Consider the following 22,360-nt stretch of genomic DNA (forward strand, 5'->3'; position numbering starts at 1 on the left):
TCCTTCAGTCTCATATTTTTCCGCCTGTTGCTTATGCTATATGTGCTACAAACTGCAGTATTATCCACACACTGGGAGAAGGGGGAATTAACCACCACATGCAGCTAAGACCCCTAGGATACCAGGACAGAGCATTTCACACAGGTAAGCAGGAGAAGGGAGAACACTTGCTGAAAAGTATGACCGATTTGTGACCATCTCCCCACCTGTCCATCCTTTTTGCTACATGTGAAAATTCTGTCACTTTTTAGCTGTAGCATTCCAACAGCCTGGCCACCAAATAGCAATTCCCTCACAGGGAAAGATATATAAGCTGAGTCTGATGTTAGATACTGTACTTTCTGAAGTCCTCCCTATCTCACCAGACAGTGCCTTGCTCACCAAGGCATGAGGTATTAAAGCTTCAGCACCTAACTGTCCAACCATCCTTTATTCATACTTATGGGCGTATTAACCTCCAGTTCATGAGCTGCATATGGATATAGTCCCATCGTTATGAATGTCTGAGTTAAGAATAACCCCTCACTCTGAACAAGCAAACCCAGAAGTTCCCCCCTCATCGTTAAGCAGCAAGCAGGTGCCACAGGCAGCAGGTGATGGGCACCAGGTGGTGAGCAGCATGCAGTCACCCACAGGTACCAGGTGGTGAGAAGCGGAAGGAAGAACAGAAGGAGGGAAGGAAGGAGGAAGGGAAGAATAGGTAGGTAGAGAGGAAGGAAGGAAAGGAATGAAGGAGGAAAGGGGAAGGAAAAAGTGGCAGTCAGAACTAGTTCCGTGGCAGAACTACAGTACATGCTACATACAGTGAGCATGAAAAACTAGCATATCCAAGCCAATATGTTTTGAATCACATGGAGTTAGTGTTGCCTTCTATAACGTCATACTGTATTTGGTTTGTAGCCATGCCTCCAAAGCATAAATCCGATGCAAATGCATGTGATGCATTAAAAAAAAATTAAAGTGGAAATGATAATGCGATCAGAGAAAAGTGAGATGCCATTCATTGTTGGGAAAGTATTAGGCTTTAGTCATTCAACAATAGAATTGTCTCTCTCTCTTCAGGGCCTATAATTACTTTATTATTACTGCATTATTGTCATTATTAAAATGCTGCATTGTGTTTAAGTTTATATGGAACTGTGTTTTATATGCTTTTTATATACACAATCTAACTTGCATGCAAATTCAACTTAAAGACGATCGCAGGAATGGAACTCATGCTTAACTCAAGGACCAGGTGTTCTCTGTAGTGCATTGGTATACAGGAACAGTGTTGACACAAATGGTGTAAAGTTGACATTCAAAATGTGTACAAAGTGTAAACTATTTCTTGCAGAATACTTAGACTACTCTGCAAAAGCACCTTCAAGAACCTGTCTAGTTTATTAATACTTCTCTAAATCAAATAGTACCCCAAGGGAGATTTCAAAAGCTAGAAGCCATTTGCACTATGAGTCTACCATGGGTCAGTGACAAAATGTAACTCAGAACCTTATTTGCAGAATCTGCATGATAATCATCGTACCATATAATCAGTTCTTACATTTATTTACTTATCCATTTATTAGACCTATATTTGGCCTTTTTCTTTTCTTAAAGAACACAAAGCTACTTACATCATTTGCCTTCTCCTGCTCTCAGACTTATCCCCACAACCATAACCCTGTGAGGTAGGTCAGGCTTAAAGTTGGTAACTGGCCCAAAGTCACCCAGCTGGCTTCATGGATGAGCAGGTACTAGAACCCAGATTGCCTGAATCCCAGACTCCCGATCTTAACCACTACACCACACTGGCTGACCACATAAGCTTTCTTCAGGCATTCCCAGTTTAATAAATGTATGGGAATAAAAAGCACATCAGCCTGACACACACCCCCATTGTTGCACCTGTGGAAAGTGACTTTATGAATTTCTAAGGTTCAATTTAGATGCCAGGAAGTACTTCCTGACAGTTAGGACCCCGAGGGTATGGAATGGGCTTCCATAGGAGGTGGTTGAGGCCCCATCGGTGAGGGTGTTCAAGGATAGGCTAGACGTACACATGGTGGGCATGTCATGAGAGGAGCCAGCTGGAGCCCGGGATCAGACTAGATGGCCTGGGAGACCTCTTCTGACTCGCTCTGCTTCTATGTTTCTATGAAGAGCAGGGCATCCTCCCTCCATATGTTCCAGTGTCCAGTTTCACTGCTAAAATCCATAGAGGTCAAGAGCTTCTATGCAGCCAAGCTTAACTTAGAAGGACATGACACCAAGGGCCCACCCACATTGGATAGTCTCTCCTTCCCATGTATATTCAGGAATTCAAAGGAGCAACTCTATATCCAGCCCCAGTGACTATATCTTAGTCACTTGCAATCATTCACTGCGAACAATCATCACTTGGCTTGGCAGCACCCAGCTTCTCAGTTCACAGCAACTCATCCTGCTGGTTTTGAAGGTGTTATTTTTAAAACCAGTCATGGATGAGCTGGATATTGCAAAAGGGAAAAATGTGTTGCATGTGTTGAAGTGCTGGAGATTCAGAAGATACTCCTAACATCAGGATAGATTCGCATTAACAAAAGGTTGCTCTGCCACCACTCTGTATATTTTATAAACTACAAAACTATAAGAAAAGAGTCGACTCAATTTAAAAAGGAAGAAGGAAATAGTAGAGGATTTTTCTTTGCTTGCCTGTTTTAACTACCTACCATATTATACTCCATCTGGGACAATTGTGCAAAATGCTCCTTCCCAAACACCAAAAGCCGAGCACGTCCTGTGATTGGTGTATCATCCAAATTAGTACAATAAAACATGATAAATATAATTCCCACACTGCACAGAATGAAGACTATCTTCCATGTATTCCTTCTTGCAGCTTCTTTAAGTAGCTCCTTCTTGTTTGGAGGAAGAGCACGCCACCATTTTCTTATGCTCCTTTAAGACACAAAAATTCTGAAGTTCAAGCACACTAAGGCACATTCATACAACACATTTTGATACATCAGCAAAATGGATACACTTAATGCCATTTGTTAATCTCTGGGTTACTTAGTTCTGGTTTACTCAACAGACACAGCAGCCGAGGACAAAACTGACCATGGGCTGCTAAGGAAACACGGAGTGGCATTTGTGCTACAGGCTGGACAACTTCCTTCTCCCTCTCATGCAGAACAGCCTATGGATTAAACAACCCAACCTATGAATCAGGTCAATGGCACTGAAAAATGGAAGAAATGGGAGATAGAGGAAAACCTTTTCACAAAAAGAGTGTCTGGGGAAATGAGTTAGCTGTGCAATATGAGGATTCGGGAATAACAAATGGCACTTGAGACTTGTGAACAAGGAGAGGAAAAAGAGCCACTTAGGGAAAGAGGAAGGCTAAATAGAGAAGAAGACAAAGCTTTCAGCTTAACAAAAAAATCAGGAAAGTAGGGCTTAACCAGATAAACTAGTATAAGCACAGCTAGTTTTCACACTGTTCTTGGCACACAAACAATAGTTGTTCAAACAGCAACAACCTATCCACATGATAAAAGTACAAGAAGAACAATATCTGGTTTTGGTCTGTTCCACAGTGGAACAGTAACACTTATGGCCAACACCCAAAGAAACGTACAACTAATCCCAGGAGCCCAATTTTGACATATTTCTCAAAGCTCCAAGACACAAGGCAAACCAATTTCAAAATTGAAGAAGAACTACAAAAGCAATTTGTTATCTGTCATGAAAGCCATAGGTAGCATTTCAAAATAAAAAATTCCACTGGGCTAGTACAAGCCCCTTGTATGAGTCTAAGTGGCTTTCTGCCTCATGCCCTATATTTAATGAAAAAAATGCATTCAACCATATTTCATGATCAACGTAGTCTTCCAAAGGTCATTTTACCCAATCTGCAGTCGAGAAACACTGCATACAAGGTGAATCAGCAGCCACACGCCCTACCATTACTTGTAAAACAAGTGTAGTGCAGGTATATTGCAATGTCCACAATTGCTGCAATCCTTCCAATCCTTTTATGAGATGGAAGATCATGAGACTTGTGCAAAGGTGTGGATCTATTAGCATATGATTGTGTCACATGAAACACTGCATGCGGTAAGCCTCTCTTCCTTTTACATTTGCATTAAAGCAGTAATTTCTGAACTGAGCAGCAATTAAACTACCCCCTCCCTCCCCAAAAAAAACCTTACTGAAGATCAGCAAGTGTTATAACACCATAACCAAAGTTCAGTCAACTGCACACAAAGCCTGCACAGCAAGATCCAAAAGCTATAAAAGTCACTGCTAAAGATTGAATATTTTGGGTGGAGAAATACATTTATTTATTATTTATTTGTGATATTTATATACCGTCCTATTGCAAAAGCCTCAGGACAGCTTACATAAATAAAATACAAATATCAATATAAATAAATTATGACAGAATATCAACATAAAAATCAACATAAACAAATCGACCCACTCTGGCTGCAGTTAAAAATATAATATTAAAAAATACAATATTAAAGCTTATTAAAATATTGATGAAATAAAAAGGTCTTGACCTTACATTGCTACAACCAACAAAATCAATACCACAAGAAAATCATTCTATGGCCTGGTTTGGCCTATGGGTTACGCTTGCTTATTTAACTCTTGAAAATGTTCCTGGCTGGATTTACACTACAAAAAGAAGCTACAATAATCCCTGGTTATATAATGATGGATGTCATGTTAATTGACATGAAAGTTAATTAACCCATGATGGGCTGTGATATCATCTGAATTAGCTCATTACCTAGGCAACATCTGGGTGTGGTTTCAGAGTTAATCATATTTAGGGCACATTTATTCATTCTGTGTCTTTTCCCACAAAATCCCTAATGCTGGATTGTGCTTAACTTCAGGTGCATTTCATGGGAGTTTCAATAATACCAGAAACCCACAACCCTAAACAAAAGAAATGACTGGTCTTTCTGGTAATGCATACTTGAATAAGGTAAGCTGATAATAAACAAACATGTTACCAAGAACTAGGGCAGCTTTCACACTGTGTGGATGGAGGATGCATGGATTCAAGATGCTAAATGCATCAAAATGCTTGACATAAGCCATAGCTTGGGCATTGTGCAACCTGTTACTGAGCTGGTCCAAACATCTGATCCGAGAAAACAAGTGTATAGGTAGCACCGATTCTCTCATTCATGTCTGTTTCAGCGAATCCTCTTAGAAAGAAACGGAAGTGGTGCTATTAGCCCCTGGCCCATGCCTCTGGCCTCTTGGAGATCCTCTAAGGATAATAGCTTAGGCTGCAAGCTGCTGCCATCTCTGATCTGATGCTGCCTATAAAAGCACAATTCTGAGGCCAAAACACTGGCCTGGAACCCCTTGCTGGAGAATGCTGTATTGTTCTATCCAGCTTAAGAACACTTGAATGCCTTGTGTCTCTTTTTGCCTAGGCTAACAAAAGTACCAAGTGCTTTCCAAAGCTATCACTAGGCTTTAAATCAGTCAAAAGAAAAAGGTAGGGGGGCAATGAGAAAATATTTCTTGCTTGTAAATGAGCTCTCATCAACTAACTGCAAGGCTCTTTAGCCATGTCATAAGCATGCCACAAAGTTTACAAAAAGTTATTCCAACACAAATTATGTCACAGCCCAAGGCAGTATAAATACTTACCTCCCAAGGATGATAGCAAGGAGTTTCTGAGCTGGCTTCAAGATTATAAAAAAGATGCTAAGTGGAGCAGCTTTCTGTGCTGATGACACATGAAAAAGCCTGAACATCTGGACATTCTCAATTTCACAAAAGTTCTGCAGTTTCTGAGAAGAAAGTGTTCTAAATAATAATTCCTTTCCTTCTGCCCTTGGATGAAAGAGAGTATAAGGTCTGTGCATAACCCTACATATGTCTGCATTCCTTGGATTCAAAAGCCACCCTTGACTTTCGTTTATGTGGCTGCTGAGACTTGCAGTCACATAGGATCTTGTGCTGTTGCTTTTATTCCACTTAGTCACCTGATGCTGTTGTCCATTTGTGAATCCACATGAGAAAGCATAAGGACTGAAGCACTCTCCCCGACTAGCCAAAGATGTCAGTCGAATTAAAACAGAGTTCCTGGAGCCACTGAGAGCAGCCATCTCCATGTTCTATCTTCAACCCTGGGATATAAATGATCACAACCAAAATGCAAACAAAATGTTACAATTGCAAGTATTAAAGATACAGGTTATTATGCTTTTCTGTATATTGCTTGTAGCAAAGAGACATCCTCTCCTTGCTCACTGTTTCATTTCATTTGTATTAAGCCAGAGTTTCCCAAGATCAGCAGCTCTTGCTTATAGTTGAGCCAGAATTCCCCACTTCAGACATAACTCCAGCTTAATACAAGCTAGAAACAAAGTGCCAAAGCAGCACATGATGGGAAGTGTGAGAAAAATTTGCCATGCATCACCAACATGTCTTGGCCTCATGGAACATCAGGGGTTGCAGTGGGAGGAGGAATTCTTATGACAGCCTTTAGTGCTTATTTTCAGTATGTGATGCCTTGTCTGGCTCAGCAAAAGTTGACTAGGAACACAGTAAAGTGATTAACTGGATGTCTTATTGCACCAAATGTGAGGAGAAGAGGGAAGGGAGTTTATGCCATCAGTTCCTGAAGTAACCCAAAAGAACCATTTGAGCGGTTCCTTCCCTGGATCCACTGAAGGCCTGTATAGTGGTTCCTGACCTTGGGTTCCCATATGCTTCTGAACAAACTAGCTGGGGATGATGGGAATTGTAGCCCAACATCACCTGAGGACAAGGTTAGGAACCAGACAGGGAAGGAAGAAGTGGTGAAATCCTGGCCTAGGAAGCAATCCATCAAGTGACCCCAGAAAATTTTGCTAATTTGCATTTTGTGCCATTACTTGTATAAAATTATGAACCATCTTAGGTTGCAAGTAAGATGGGAGACAAAGGTGGGTGTGCTGGAAGCAGGGCTAAATAGCAAGCAGGCTGTGAGGTGGGAAGGGACACAAAACCACAAACTGAGAAACAGCAAAAACAAAATGGAAGGATGAAATAAATACAAGCTGAAACAAGACCTCAGGAAAAGAACACATTACAGCAATGAAGAAGCAGGATAATATCAACAGGGATTACAGGAGGTAATGTTAAGTGGCATGCACCAACAATGCACTGTGTATGGCCAGAGGTGGGAAGATGACCATGGACTAGGGATGTCAAGGAAATGGGGGAGAAGCTGGATTTCAGATGGCAATTTGAACAGACCTCAGCCAAACATGCAGCTAAGTCAGAGATGGAAAACATAGGACCTTCCAGGTGAGGTTGAAATATATTATCCCTGGCTGGGAAACAGAATACAGCAATATTCAAGGGCCACTGTTCTCACCTCTGAGCTAAAGAGAAAGTTAATGCAATGTAGTGTTCAAATGTGTAATTAATTCACTAGATGTCTTTAGGCAAACCACTCTCTCTCAGCTTCATCCCCCATTAAACCCACACTTCAGGTTTAAGACTGATATCCTAATACTGATCTACCTTGAAGAGTTGTTGTAAGGATTACTAAGATAATGTTCCATGAAGTGCATTCATGGAAGTTCACAAGATGTCTTCAGTGCTTCAAAACCCCTATCCTATAAGAGGAAGAAAGCCAGTATACACATATTGTACCCCAGGGGAATATAGAACGATATAAGGAAACTTTGGGCAATAATTGCCAGCTCAAGGTACAGAAAGGGCAAGGAATGTATGTGGAAATTCCTTCTTCCTTCCCGGTGAAAAAGCCTTTTTAAAAATCACGTTGTTTTTTTTAAGCAGAATTCCAAATTAAACTTTCATGTTACTACACTAGCTAAAATTTCACAGCACAAAAGCCCATCCTTTTCCATACTAATTTCCACCTCCTTCTCAATGGGCAAAAGTGTTTGAGGTACTCCACCCGAGTAAGTAAAGCAGGCAGGACGACAGGGAGGATCCCTCCATGGAAAGAGGCGTGAAGCCGCGTTGCCCGCGAATAGCCCCGCCCCGGGTCCGCGCGCAGGACCCACAACTTTCCCGGCGCCGGGAAAGAGCAGGGGGCACCACCCTGTGCGTGCGCCCTTGCACTTTCGGCAACGCTCCGCGCTGTCCGAACTTCCTCTGCCTCTTCCCGTGAAGATCAGTAAAGAGGTAACGAGGAGGGGAAATGAACAGTGCGCTACCCGTGAAGGGCCGCAGGTGCCTCTTCCTGCTCCTGCTGCCCGGGATAGGGAGACGATACAGATCCACACTTGAGCAAGACACGTACATCAATAGAGCCCTGCGACGAGCTGGTTGGAAACTGAGAATGTCGGTCCAGCCAGCCTTCCTCAGACCTGCGCCTTCGCCGACCCGCAACAACGGTACAAGTTATTCCGGGGCAGAAGTGCAAGCTGCAAGCCAGGGGAGGGCTAAGAGGAACCTGACATGTCTCTGCCCGCCTCTCTCCGGCCTTTGGCTGCGTGGAAGAGAGGCGCGTTGCGCTCCGCCTCCTGCTGCCTTCTAGGGTGCGGAAAAACGCCGAGGAGGGAGTTCAGAGGCGTGTCCACAGAGCGGCGCCTCCCGGCTGTGGCCGCTCCCAGCCTACCCCGGAGAAAGGAAGAGGGCGCAGAGCGTCCGAGTGCAAAGGCCGCGGTCGTTGCCTTGACCCTCGTGATGCGATACGGAGCGGTGAGGAGGGGAAGGTGCAGAGACGCCGTCACGGCCCGCCCGCGGCTGTCTTTCGCTGCCGTGCTGGAGCAGCTGCTGCAGTTCTCCTGGGGACCATCAGCCGCAGCGCTCCCCACTTAGCGGCTGAAAGGCGAGCCGCAGCTCCCCTTCCCACGCTCCAGTAGTCGTCTGGAAGGCCAAACAAAACCAGAGGCGCGTCAGACGCCTGTGCGAAGCTCCTTGCCCTGCACGTTTGGCTGGGCTTACTGTCGTGCGCGGGACGCACGCAGCCTGGAGCCTGGGCTGTACCATGGCGTGCTTTCGGTGGGAGATGCGACAGCCCTCCGTGTATCTTTAAAAGCCTTCCCGGCGCATAGAAATTTCATTGACAGTCTTGAAAATCCTCCGTGATTTTGTCAACCCCCATTTTAAAGCCATATAAACTGGCTGCTGCCATGGAAAGAACGCCATAACCAGACTGTATGTTGAGGATGATGAATTAGCCATGTCTTGTGAACTGCACAGCGAAGGTGGCTGGCAAGGCATTTAGACTGCAATTGTATGCACAATTATTTACACTGAACATATACATGTTTGCACTGCAGGTCCTCTGCTTGCAGACGACTCTGTAGAGGTATTAGGTCCACGGTGGGTGTGTGATGCAGACATGACGGGCCTGAAGTTGTATTTTGTCCCCTGCTTTTCTAAGTCCCACTTGACGGAGCAATCTTACATGTTAAAATTCCAATGTAGTCACCAAATACAGCGTAGATAATTATAGGATATCTCTACTGAAATCCAACAGTGAATACCTCTTTTAGAAATGTGGTGTGTACAGTCATACAATTAGAAATTTATAAGTACTGGTATTCTTTAAATAGACAGCTAGATCAAAAAACTTAAGTAGTCATTATAGGCAGTGGCTGTTCTTGAATTTTAATGAAGATAAAACACTTTTTTAGTGGATCAAATAGAGCTTTAACAAATTCCAGAAAATACTGTGGCATTAGGACAATGAGTAAAATTACTTACTGTATGGGACTCCACACACCTATGCTGAAAATAAATCTTGGATTTTGCAGGCCTTCAGTTGAATTGTATGAAAAGCAAGCTCTGGTGTGTTCCTTTAAAAGGTGCTTCCAGCATTTTGAAACAGTAAAAAAAGGAACTAGCAGAATTACTTGCATTTCATGAATGGGAGGTCATCTTTGTTCATCACACCCAGGGACAGGATAGATAAAAATCAATCATTAAAAAAAGATGTTTCAATTTAAATCTGATTTTCATTTGATTCTTTAAAGTGAATTTTTAAATAAAATACTTTTTTGAGGAAAATATAGTTTTTTTTTATTTAAGATACGTTATAGTCCAAAGGTTATTCATAATGAAGTAAGGATTAGTTTTTAATGATGTAGCATGAGGCTGTATATTCATGCAATAGTTACATTTTTTGATAAATGAATTCCATTAATCCATCCACAATGTCATGCTCTTCCAGTGGTTTCTGTGAGATTATTGGGCAATTTTTCTATCTATCTATCTATCTATTTATTTATTTATTAAAACATTTTTATGCCGCCCCATTCGCCGAAGCCTCGGGGCGGCTTACAACATAGATAAAACAATAAGTTAAAATATCCATATATAATAATCTTAATTAAAACACACATTATAAAATAAGCTGCCCTGGCCAGATAAAATTCAATTGTATTTAGCATTTAAAATGTTGCTTAAATAAAAAGGTCTTAGCCTGGCGCCGAAAAACAAATAACGACGGCGCCAGGCGGACCTCTCTGGGGAGCGCATGCCATAACTTAGGCGCCACCGCTGAGAAAGCCCTTCTCCGAGTAGCCACCCTCCTAATTTCTCTCACGGAGGGCTCCCGGAGAAGGGCCTCTCCCGCCGATCTCAGGGGGCGACTGGGCAAATATGGATGTAAGCGCTCCTTCAGGTAACCAGGACCCAAGCTAGAAGATATTATCACAGATGCTTCATTTTACAGTTCTCCAAACTATGCATTTGTTTCTGCAGAGATCACATGCCTCTTCTTTCACAGCAAAAATGTTATAAAATAAACATACAGAGTTGAGAAAAAAACCCTAAATCCCACTGTTCATTTGCAAATCTATATACAGTGAATCAACTCCTTACCTCTTAAGTTTCAAAAAAACGAATAGAAGATGATTGCTGGGAGTGGAATAGATCTGCAGGAGAAGTTAAGTGTGAGGAGGGAGGGGCAAGCAGTGAAACTGAAAGTGAAATCTTTTAAACAGAATACTCCACGAGTCTTATCACATTATTCTTTCTCTGCGGTAGAAAATCTATTATGGCATTAGACCATAAAAGAGACCCAATATTTTAATTTAGTTCCTCTGCCTACAGGTAAGGCATGCATGCATGCATGCTAATTATGTAGAATACCATGATTTAAATCTAGCCTTAGTGACTAGTAATTTAAATCAAATCCACCCTGCCCAGAGATGTTGCATCAAAAACCAACCAAACAAACCTTGATTGGAATAGGGCTGAAACTGATCTGAAATGTGGAATGATTCCATAAATAAAAATTTAATCAGATTTTGATGTCAAAAACTAGATTTAAAAAAATGGTGAAAAACTGAGACTAGCTCACTGCATTGAATGAATTGTTGGGAAGAGCAGTCCCAGCCCCTTCAAATGGCTCTCTAAGGAGTAGGATGGGGAGGAGGTGTCCTTGCACCACTGAAGAAGCCTAGTGGGGAGGGACATGAGCCACGTCTGCCACGGAGACCTCCAGTTTGCCAGCTGTGGAAAGCTCTGTTGGCATAAATCTAAGGTGGTAGGTCCTGAAGCAGCACCTTGGGCAGGTATTAATCCTTGTAAGGTACTGACCACCCTGGGAGGCCTGAGGATTTGGCTTCCTACCTTTCTCCGTCTCACTCTAGATTAAGTTTATCTCCCATTCTTCCACTGATCACATGGTATGTTTTCTATTACCTCTTTTGGTCGTGGGGACAACCTGCCAGTTCACTCCCCTCACCCAACTCTGTTTAGAATTTCTCTGTATATATTTGCAGTACCTTTGGTATCCTACTTTAGTAAATACGAGCTTGGATGAAATTTGTTTATAACAACACAACATTGTGTTATGTATACCATTAAACAACCACTCTTTAAACATTCAAATTTTTCCTGGCTGCTTCATCCCTCAGTGTGAAAGCTTGCTGATGGAATAAGGATAAAGTCATTTATTTTTTACCTTTTCACTGCTTTCATATCCTTTAAAAATACCCCTCTCCCCCAATGAATATTTGCATGAATGCATTAACAGGTTTTAGCCTTTCTGTACTAAGCAATTATGCCTATGTAAATATTGAGGGGGAAATAGCGTTAGGAAATTTCCCATCTTTGGAGACCTCATTCAAATAGACCATTTACTAGAAAGATCCAATTATAATACAGCTGTTCAGCATTGTTCTGCTACTGAAAGTAGATCAGCAAATATATATCTGTCACACACTCATATTAAATCTAGTGGGGACAGACGTTTATTCCAAAATAAAAACTGTCTGCGAAATAATGGGAGCAAATGTCACCAGTTCTTTTGGGGTCCATCTCGAAAACCTCAGAGGAGGATTACAAATCTATTCTCATTCTGCCTCTCATTTAGATAACAACCATGTGTCTCCCCATAATTGTTTCCTAGGTAGTGAAGTGTGCTGGAGTAGGATTCTAAGTGTATTGTCCCTCAGGGAGCAAAGACCTTCATGAAAATGAAATGAGGATCTTGTCAGCTTATTCAGCGTGTGCAAAATTTTAACGAGGCAAAACTGTAGCATAAGGAATTGGGCTCTTCCTGCCAAATAATATTTAAAAAAACTGGGAAAGCCAGGGCTTCCTGCTCTGATAGGCAATTGTAACAGCTCAAGATTAATTTTAGCATTAAAATGAGGTAATTGCGGCACTTAGAAATTTATCAAAACCCTGAGGCAGATCAATGGGAAGGCTTTGAAAAGGGTAATTGTACCTGCATGTGAAAGATTATTGCTGTAATAGTATTAACTATCCCAATTAAGGAATAGGGAATTGAGGAGCAATTTGTTACTATTACAACCATGCTCTGAAGAAGTGGTTACAAAATCTAAGATATGAATTACTTTGTTTTTATCACTATTATATCATGAGTATTTAATTACTTGAGCTATTCTAATAGACATATATCTACCCTTTTATAAAGTACTTGAGTTATACATCTCCTAGGCATATCAAAGGACAAGAAATCAATTTCCAATGCAGTGAGTCCACCTTGAATTATATATATTATGATTATGGTAAAAACACAGGATCTTCTGGGACCATAGCAATTATGGAATTTATTGTAGCATATGCTTTCATGGACAAGGGTCAGATGCATCAAGACAAAATCGGCTCTTACTGACAAGACCTCATGCCACAATAATGGTGTTAGTATTTAAGGTGCTTGCAAGACTTCCCTGTTTTTGGACTAACTTTCTTACTTCTCTGGAATATGGACTGGACATGCAGTTGTGAGGAATTAAGAACTTTGGGAGCAGCCCTTATCTTCAGAGGCCTGCTTATTGGACACATGCAAAAGGGCTTCTTCTCTGTTGCCCCCAAACGATGCAAAGTGCTCCTTCAAGGACCATGATTGGCCTTCACTTCCTTGGTGCAATAGAAAGGATGTATAGATACATCTTTTCAGTTTAGACTTTTCAAATGATTCTACTCTTTGAATGTTCTTATTTTGGTTTTTTGTTTGTTTTACATTGTACTCAATGGTTTTAAGCAACCTGGGATACTGTTTCCAGTTCTGGGCACCAAGATGCAGGTAATTTAGAAAGATGCAGGTAAATTAGAAATGGTCCAGCGGAGGGTGACAAAAATGATCCAGGGTTTGGAGATACTGCCCTATGAGGAGAGACTGAGGGAACTGGGCATGTTCAGCATTGAGAAGACTGAGCGGGGACATGATATCCCTCTATAAGTACCTCAAAGGCTGTCACAAAGAGGAAGGTCAAGATCTCTTCTTGCTAATGCCAGAATGTAGGACATGGAATAATCAATTGAAGTTGCAGTAACCCAGATTCAGGCTGGACATCAGGAAAAGCTTCCTCACGGTCAGAGCAATACAACAAGGGAACCAGTTGCCTAGAGAGGTGGTGGGCTCTCCCACAGTAGAGACATCCAAAAAGAACCTGGGCAGCCATCTGAGTGGGAAGGTGTAACATAGTGTCCTGAAATGGCAGGGGGTTGGAATCAGCCTTCATGGTCCCTTCCAACTCTGCTATGATTCTATGATTTTAAGTAAGATGGCATACAAATTAATACATTTTAGTCTATTGCTAAAACAGCACAAATATTTGTTTGTTTGTAAAACAGCACACAAACAACACTCCCAATTCTTCATTGATATGAGTTCTTTACCTCACAGCGCCTTTCTTTCTTAATTGAAAGAATGTGTTCAATTAAGCAAGTAACTATATTCTGTATTCTGAGAGAAAATGAATGTTGCCCACTTAATAAGCATGGACAATGTTGCCTGAGAAGGACGCTGCAGAATGAAATCAGCACGCGTGTGCCTGTTCATCTGGGTTAACAGAAGCAATACTTGAGAAACCCGTCCATGCAGCGATCCAGCCAGTGACATGCCTGTTGTGTGGATCCTCTGCTAAGCTCTGGCAGTAGAATCAGCTTTTACCACACAGCCAGGGCTCCACAAGCAATGGGCCAAATCCACTGCTGCCTGCATACTGGCAGAATCCACTGCAACGGTTCCTCAAATAAGCAGAAATGCGAGGCAGCAGGACTTGAGGAAGCGAGCTCTGCTCAGCTTCCCTGTTCCAGAAACAAGCATTTGCACTAATTTTCAGGATTGCTTCAGGAACCACTCACTCCCCCTTGCATGCCTGGTGGTTCCCGTGGGTGGAACAGAATGAATAGAAGCAGGATAGGGCACTGCCCCTATGTTGGGTTGCTTTATAATAATCTAAACAAACTGGTCCCCAAACTGGAAGTTGGCACATGCAGGATTTTCTAAGGCTTGGTAGATTGTCAAAGTGGCTGAAGGAGCTAGCCGTGTTCACACAAAAGATTACATCACATTATGATAGATGCGGAAGTGAGAGGTCAGAGCCATGAAAGGACTAAAGACTATCTGTGGCTATCTGAGAGCAAGCATTGGTGGATGCAAAAAGTGGCTGGGGCTGAAGAGTCAGATCATCTTTTAGGGCAGGGTGGTCCAGCTTGTACCTTGAGGGCCGCACAAGGACTTCAGTACGGAATCTAGGGGCTGCTAGGCTCAGTAGTCCTAGGCTCAGCAAGGCTCAGTCCTAGGCTCAGCAAGCCCAGCCCTCTGCCCCTGCCACAGGGAGAGTGAGAGCACACAGGGAGCTGGACAAGGTAGCAGCTATGGCTCCATGGAACCGGCCCTGCCTGCTCCGGCTCCCTCATGCCCGCTGGGCCAAGACTTCCTGCTCCACAGCTCAGGGGGAAAGGCTGTGCCAGCAGGTAGCATGCCCAGAGGAGAGGGCAGCTAAGAAAGCCACCAGCTCCTCATTAGGGCCCCTCACCTCCAGGTGTCATGCTGAGGAGGGCTAGACTCCCCCGGGCAGCCTCCACCCCTGCCAGTGTTTCCCTGAGTAAGCACTCTGAGCAGCAAGGAAGGGGGCAGCCCTCCTAGCTGGAGGCTGCCGCTGCCATCCTGTGCTGCCCAAAGTGCAAGAAGGCAAGCAGGCAGGCCGGGGCACCCTCTGCCCATTCAGACCCCTGAGCTGGAGCCTTCCTGTGCTCGCGTGATGCCCCAAGCTCCGAGGGGTCCAGCCAGCTTGTGTTCCCCAAGGAGCGGGAGGGGAAGAAGCCTCACTGCAGGTGAAGGGATCCCCTGGACAGCAGTGGCGCCATCAAGCTTCATGCCTGGGATGCCCAGTCCAAATTGTGTGGCTGCAAAGAAGAGCAGAAGGACGTGTGTGGAAGGGCCGGGAAGGACACGTTCCATCGCAGGCGTGCCATGTTCCCATGCCACTGCCAAGCCAAGATGCTGGAGACTGGACGGGCCGATTTCCATCCCACTGCCCTTCCCAACCCCTTCTTCGCCTGGAGTACCTCCCGCTCCCTTCTTCTACCATGCAGAGAACATGACATGTCCAGGCACAGTAGCCCTCCGGCCGGCTCTGCAACGATGCCATAGTGTGTGGGCAGGCAGGCACATGTGCACAGGGGCCAGTTCTATCTCGCTGGCCAAAAAGCTTCCCTTGAGGGTTTGGGCTCTGAGGACACGCACCCCTGTAGCCCAAATCCCGCCCCTCCCCTTTGTGCTGCAGCGGTGCGGGTCATGCTGAGGCAAGCTCTGCCAGCCTGTTCTGCTTTCTTCAGAGAGAGCTCACCAAATCATGCCCATGCCATTGCTGGGATCCAGACTGGGGGTGGAGGGAACAGGGGAGCTCTGAGCAGCAGCACAAGGCCCCAGGGCTGCATGGGGGCCATGAGCCACATGTTAGACCAACCTGTTCTAGGGTTATTGTATAATGCTAATGTTTCATCCTGTTTGTTTCCATTCTGTTTTGACGATCCATCAACATGTCTACTGCTGAAGTCTACTACGTTTCTCTTCTCAGAGAACATGTTATGGGTTGGCTCCAATGTACAGTTGCAACAGGTGTGTGAAAGAGGGATCACCTTGACCCAGATTGCTGGTCAGTCTGTAATCAGTTTGATCTACAGAGATGCTATTGGAGAACTTTTTGTCATATGACCATTAGCTGTAGTATGAAAGCAAGCGCATAATCCTGAAAGTAGCTCAAATTGGTCCTTTGTACACACTTTAGGAGTACCTTTCTCCCCGCCCCCACTGCCCCATGAAATTTCAGACAGCTAGAACATTTATATGAACATTTTGGGTGAAACATTAGTGGCAGTGTCCAGTTAAAATTAAATGTGATGCCAACCACATGTAAAGTAGCGAGTAGTGAGAAGGTTAAGATGGCAGAGAAGTGAGCAATATCCTTCTGGGAGTACACAGAATTTGTTAAAGTCAAGTTCTTCCAGTGCCTGTACTTGACATATGGTCAGAGATGTTCTCTGCACTCCTTGCTGCAATTAATCTTTCTGTTCTTCTGATTAATTGCTGACATATACTCTATCCCTCCCCATTTATGACCTCAGAGCTTTTTCTGTCCCCTAGCAGTGAACAAAACTGGATTCCGATGACATACACAGAAATACCAGGGTCCATCCATTTTCAGATGAGGTTAATTAATTACACTAACTTTGATACAACTTTAACTGTGCCTGGCTTATCCTGACAAAGAAAAAGATCCTCTTAGACCACAGTTACCTATATTTTTCTACTGTTTTCTTTTGTAACACCATGGTTTTGATTACTTGTACTTGTCTTCCTGTCCATAGTCTTTCTTCCATCTTGTTCCCTGCTATCACTGGAAGCCATGAGCCGAAGATGCTGAGCTGTGTCCGTGCACACTGAGGCAGACACTCTGCCTTTTATTACCAGGCTCTTTTGAATAAACCTATGTTTCAGTCAAAACTGGTTTACGGACTGTACCAGTCCTCATGTGCAGAAGAAAGGCCCACTGTACTCACTGAGAATCACTTCTGAGCATCCATCCTTTTCTGGCTCAAGGGCTACATTCTGTTTTGAGGAAACACCTTGCAGCCGTATGCCAGAAGTGAACAGGGCCAGCTCACAGGCTCTTCCATACACACATTCATGCCTTCTTACACATGACATGCGACCATTCTCATGTCACATGTAGACACATACACGTGCCCTCCACCCACAGTACATACAGGCTCACATAACTGCAGGTACACATTTACCACCACCCTTGAAAATGTCCCCCGCCATGCAAAGTTCACCATGTGGGTGCATTCTGAGGGACATCTCGGCGCACAGGGAAGAGGGCACAAGCTTTTCCCCACCAGCAGTGAAGATAAGACAGCAGACCAGCTCAAAACCCTTTTTTAATGTGACGCCTTCACATACGTGTATTGTCAGGGTACACTGTCATTGCAGGGTAACTGCTGTATCTGTTTATAAAGACAATTTGCCTTGAAAAAAAATATTCTGCTTAATATATGTGAGGAATAAAAGATAATTTCTTTTCCTATACAACTGGTATTGCTTTCCTGAATATTTTTGTAGCAATTTAATTCTCTTTTGTTATATCCAGTTCAAGTTCCCAGTTTTTCTTATGACCTTGAGGAATCTAGGTTTCTAGTATATATTCTCAACTTCCCCTCCACAGCACATGCAAACAATAGGAATAAACATGCAGACAGTGTGCTAATAAGGCATCTTTGCATTCAATACATTTTCCCTATTATACAATATAGAAACAATTATGCCCATTGTCCAAAGTCCATAAACCACTATGAAAGAAGACAAAGGGGATATTAGTCACTATTTTCTGCCAGGAAATTGAGAAAGTGCTTCAGAACATGGGAAAAGCCCTGCTGGACTGGACCAAAGGCTTCCATTGCCAATCACCCTATTTCCTCCTGACAAGACAGAAGGGCAACAGCCCTTCCAGCTGTTCCCAAGAAATTGGTTTTCAAAGGCCTGCTGCCTCTCATCCTGCAAGTGACAGGCAGCCATCATGACTAGTAACCACTGGGCTCATGTTCTATGAGCTGCTTATTCAGTCCCTGCTTTTATCTGAGTGCTGACACTGGTCCATGTCAGCTGCTTTGCATTGCACAACTTATAATAGCAGCATGAGTTACTAAAAGTCATCTTTTCTTTCTGAGCTAAGTCTTGTCATGTAAGTCACGCACTTAACATGAATTGCAATAAAGTTTCTTCTTCTGGTCAACAGAATTGTCACTTTTGTCAGAAAGGGATATTAAAGAAATAAATGAATAAGCAAACATAGTGCAATTGGGTAATACGGGCCAAGGAGCACTAAAATAAGGAAGAAAAAAAAACCACTGATATGCACAAAATCAAATGTAGAAATGCAGGTAATATAAATTAAGCTAACTGTGTAGCTAAGAAACAACTTTTTTCTTTTAAAAAGCTGGAAAATTTCAGGGATCTGGCATTCTCTTTGAGACATATATAGCATACTCTTAAAGGAAAATCTTAACAATATCCATATCATTCTTCCAATCTGCAATTGCAGAAGTTTCTATAAAACTATTGATTCTATCTGTCTTGCTTTTTTAAAAGGAAAAGCTAGTACCCTTCCTGCTTCAAAAGAGATGAGTAATCTTGCCATCTACTTTCCATTTTCTCCATGATAAATTCCTAGTTCTGCCTTCAAATTAAGGCGCATGTGCACTTTGTCCTCTTTTCATTACTTCCAGTTCCTTAATGTCAACCTTCTCATACTTTCCAGTCCTCCATCTCCTGGAAATCACCAGCACAGTAATCCCAATAATAATGGCCAAGATCACCACCACCACTACAGCAATCAGGCCAGCTGTCAGGCGTTTCATGGAGAACTTCGGGGGTTTTTCATCAACGTAGTAGATTAGGATCTCTTCAATATCTAGAGGTTCTCCATTGACAGAGAGATTAAAAGCATCACCAGCATGAAAAATGGGGTCATGCTTGATGTCTTTTTCAAAGTAATAGGCTACATCTGCAATATCGACATCTCTGTAAGACTTCTCTGAATTGTTCTGTTTCAAGTCAATAAGAATGAATGGGTAGTCATACTTGATCGTTGGGATGAACTTTTGATGAAGGTTGTACCGGTTCTGAATGAATTGCCGAAGACTGTTTGCCATTTCGGTCTCAGAGAAGGCAGATTCTCGCTCTTTGTGCTTTAACTCAATGAAGATCCAGCTTGTTCTGACAAGCTCAGTGCATTTCATGTTTTTATCACCCTTGTCAGTTCTCCTTACTCCGGCGCTGTTGACACACCAACAAGTATCCGTCTTATTGCACTGCCTAGCTTTGAAGATGCCACTGGCCTCACAGTCTGGATCATAAAGTCCGTCGTTGTCCAAAAAGCCATGCTCGGGCTTGGGAAAGTGCCTGGGTTTTCGAGTGTTCATTTCTGCCTTCATAAGCAGGCATTTTGAAGTCAGCGTCGAGCAATCCAGTCTCTGACCTGAACCAGCTGCTGTGCAGATGCAGCTACCAGAGTCCAGGGCACAATGTGCCCGTTTATTTGTTGCACACATGCAATGCTCATTCTGGGCCGCTGCTGCAGCCACAAGTATCAAAAACAATGCAGCCTCCAAAGTAGACTCCATGAGGAAGAAATGGGTGAACAGAGCAGCCTGAAGACAAGACCCATCCACTGCAGAAGCCTCCTGGTTTCTGTAGAACAGGTGCATCTGTTCCCTCCCTACCTAAACTAACATTAGACCTGCCCAACACGTTTGGCTGGTGACTCACAAACAAAACAGGCCTATTGTGACACAGAAACCCCACGGAGGAGCAAGAGAGTTGCACCTTCTTCAGTGAGGGAGTGGCAGCAACTCTTTTACCTGCCTGCCTGCTTTTCCTCCCACTGAATGAGGAAGCTCAGCATGCCAGAAACACAGAAACCAAGGCAAAGTTAAGCTCTTTGCAAACAGAAATGTGCCTGCCTCATCTGCTGAACCATAAATGCCAGGTTACAAGTTAATGTGAGACCCAACCCCATCCACCCTTTCTCTGTTTGCCACATGCATGGACACATGTGGAAATCCAGCAAACCTTCAGAATACAGCAGGTAATTAGATTGCTCACCTTCCTTCCAGCCACCACCACCGTCTGAGCCAGAGCAAGAGCAAGGGGAGCAAGCAGTACCTGTGAAGAGGAGCAGCAGCTCCCAGGGGCTTCTTGTCAGTGGTGTCCTGCTGGAGTGTGATCCCTTAGCCACATCTCTGCTTGACACTGGCCTGAATTTCAGGATGTCTTGCCATTTTCCTCTGCTATCCCCATCCCTGGGCTAGGCTAGGTTTTGGGGGTTTTGTATTTTAAGAGTCCCTTCACTGTGTCGTTACCTAGCTTGGTACCTGTGGTATGAGTTCCCAGAGTGTTTCTGGGGTTCAAAATCCAGATTGCAAATGTATCTCTACCAAAGACTGGTTTAATGGTAATTCCCTCCCCCAGGGTACCTTTGAGACCCCTCTAAGAGCTGCTCCAGAAAATTTGGGAAGTTGTTGTTTTTGAATGGATTCCTATTGAGCTGCTAATATGGCTGGCCAGTCAGTGTTCCCACTTGGATGGAGGAGCCCTGCACACATGCTTCTGTATACCCAGAATCCCTCTTTCAGAGCAGCTCTTGGATGCTGCATTCCAGTAACTGGTGGGGCTGAAAACAAATGGGTGGAGCTAAAACACTTCTTCCCATCAGCACATTGCAGCTTTAAGCTCTTATTGCCAATAACTAAGAGTCAGGAAGATATTGCAGCCTTGTATAATGGGCAAAAACTAAACAAGTCCAGAAAACTACCAAACTGTGATGTGATCATCTTAGATATGATCATCTGTGGGATCCCAGATGGCTCAACTGGAACACAAGGCCTGATGCTTCCTACCCCTGCTTCAGAACATAGGCTTCCACAAGCAGTGAATCTTACTAGTGACATAGCTTTCTATGGGACTACTTATATTACAGCTAACAACAGTCTTTAACAAATGGAAAGAAAATTGAAGTGGGGCTGGGAAAGGCTAGGCAGTATTGTAAGGGTTCTGAAGAAGGTGTAGGGATTCGGTCCAACATCTACACCCAATCTGTATAGAGAGCTGACTTCGGGGTAACCAGAAAAAGAAAAGACAACCCCCCCCCCACCAGTAGCAGAATTACAAAGCAGGATGGGTCTTGATTGTCGCTGTACTCCTTATTTTATTGTACACATGCAGAATGAAATGACAGGAATGATAAGGCAGTAGAATCACCCAGAACATGACCCTGTGTGTTAAAAACTGATCGCAAACAGTAATCTATCCTATCAGGGAGAATCTATTCCTTCTCATGTGATCTGATGCACATAATGGTCCAGTGAGTAATGTGTAGATCATAATTCAAAATTAATGCAACTGTACTTATTTTCTCCTGTCTTGAAAAGTCCATCTGTTTGGATATAACTGCCCTTATTTTTAGGATAGTGGAGTCTAGATTACCACCAATTATCTTTTTGCAAGAATTCACAAGTACCATCCACCCTTCATTCGAAAAGTCAGCTGAATACGTATGTCTCCCATTGAGTTTCCAGGATCCAGGATCACACCATAAGCTTTGACTATACACATGGCAAGCCAATACCTCTTCCTTTCTGTGAGTTCCCCTTTTGTTCCTTGGGAAAGGATGTTGCATGAAAGATACAGGCAGTTTAGGGGGCCATCGTAAGATGGCAGTGAGGAGCATGACTTGGATTTCAGCAGTTCAAATCTTCGAACAAAAGTAGGTGCTGAGGATGGGTGGGGTGAGCTGCAGCAAAAGGAGAAGGCAGCAGGGGCCTTCAGGGGCACCCGTGCCAGAGGGCAACAAGGAGTGTGGCGCTGGCCCGGGTGTGGTGGCAAGCTGTAGACTCTCATTATGACTGTGTGGGTAGCCACACCCCTAAAGGAGACTCCGAAGTTGTGTTGATCTCCATCCACAAACCAGTTGCAGCAGTTTGATCTCTACAGGAGCAGTCTTTTGTGTAGCTGATGAGTCTTAATTGCTCATTCAAAATCAAGCTTCCCAGAATACCTTGAATTACAACAAGAGACAATATATTGCTATTGAGAAAATCCATTTCTCCCCAGCTACTGGGAAGACAACAG

At 43.5% G+C, this 22,360-nt stretch overlaps 2 protein-coding genes across 11 annotated transcripts in view; both read right to left on the reverse strand.

The window, feature by feature from the left end:
- OMA1 (OMA1 zinc metallopeptidase) overlaps positions 1-8,385 on the reverse strand; it is a 261,075-nt gene extending 252,690 nt beyond the window's left edge. For 8 of the 10 annotated variants that reach the window (XR_006414721.1, XR_006414722.1, XR_006414723.1 and 5 more), the window contains exons 1-3: positions 8,258-8,385; positions 5,644-6,125; positions 2,691-2,919 (exon numbers count right to left, since the gene is read on the reverse strand). Coding sequence is in view for 3 of the 10 variants with exons in the window: in XM_044430007.1 (XP_044285942.1) it covers positions 2,691-2,919; positions 5,644-6,110 (696 nt within the window). In the remaining 7 variants the exon portion in view is untranslated. Of the gene's footprint in view, positions 1-2,690; positions 2,920-5,643; positions 6,222-8,171 lie in introns of those variants that run through there. The other 2 variants (XM_044430008.1, XM_044430009.1) reach the window with 2 other exon arrangements.
- A 10,530-nt stretch (positions 8,386-18,915) lies between these two features.
- Positions 18,916-19,854, reverse strand: TACSTD2 (tumor associated calcium signal transducer 2). Its single transcript, XM_044430348.1, has one exon. It carries the CDS (start codon positions 19,852-19,854, stop codon positions 18,916-18,918), a length of 939 nt encoding a protein of 312 aa, XP_044286283.1.
- Positions 19,855-22,360: the final 2,506 nt, after the last annotated feature.

The sequence above is a fragment of the Varanus komodoensis genome, unplaced genomic scaffold (assembly GCF_004798865.1).
Source record: "Varanus komodoensis strain SLA01 unplaced genomic scaffold, ASM479886v1 scaffold20_1, whole genome shotgun sequence".
NCBI classification, from domain to species: Eukaryota; Metazoa; Chordata; class Lepidosauria; order Squamata; family Varanidae; genus Varanus; species Varanus komodoensis.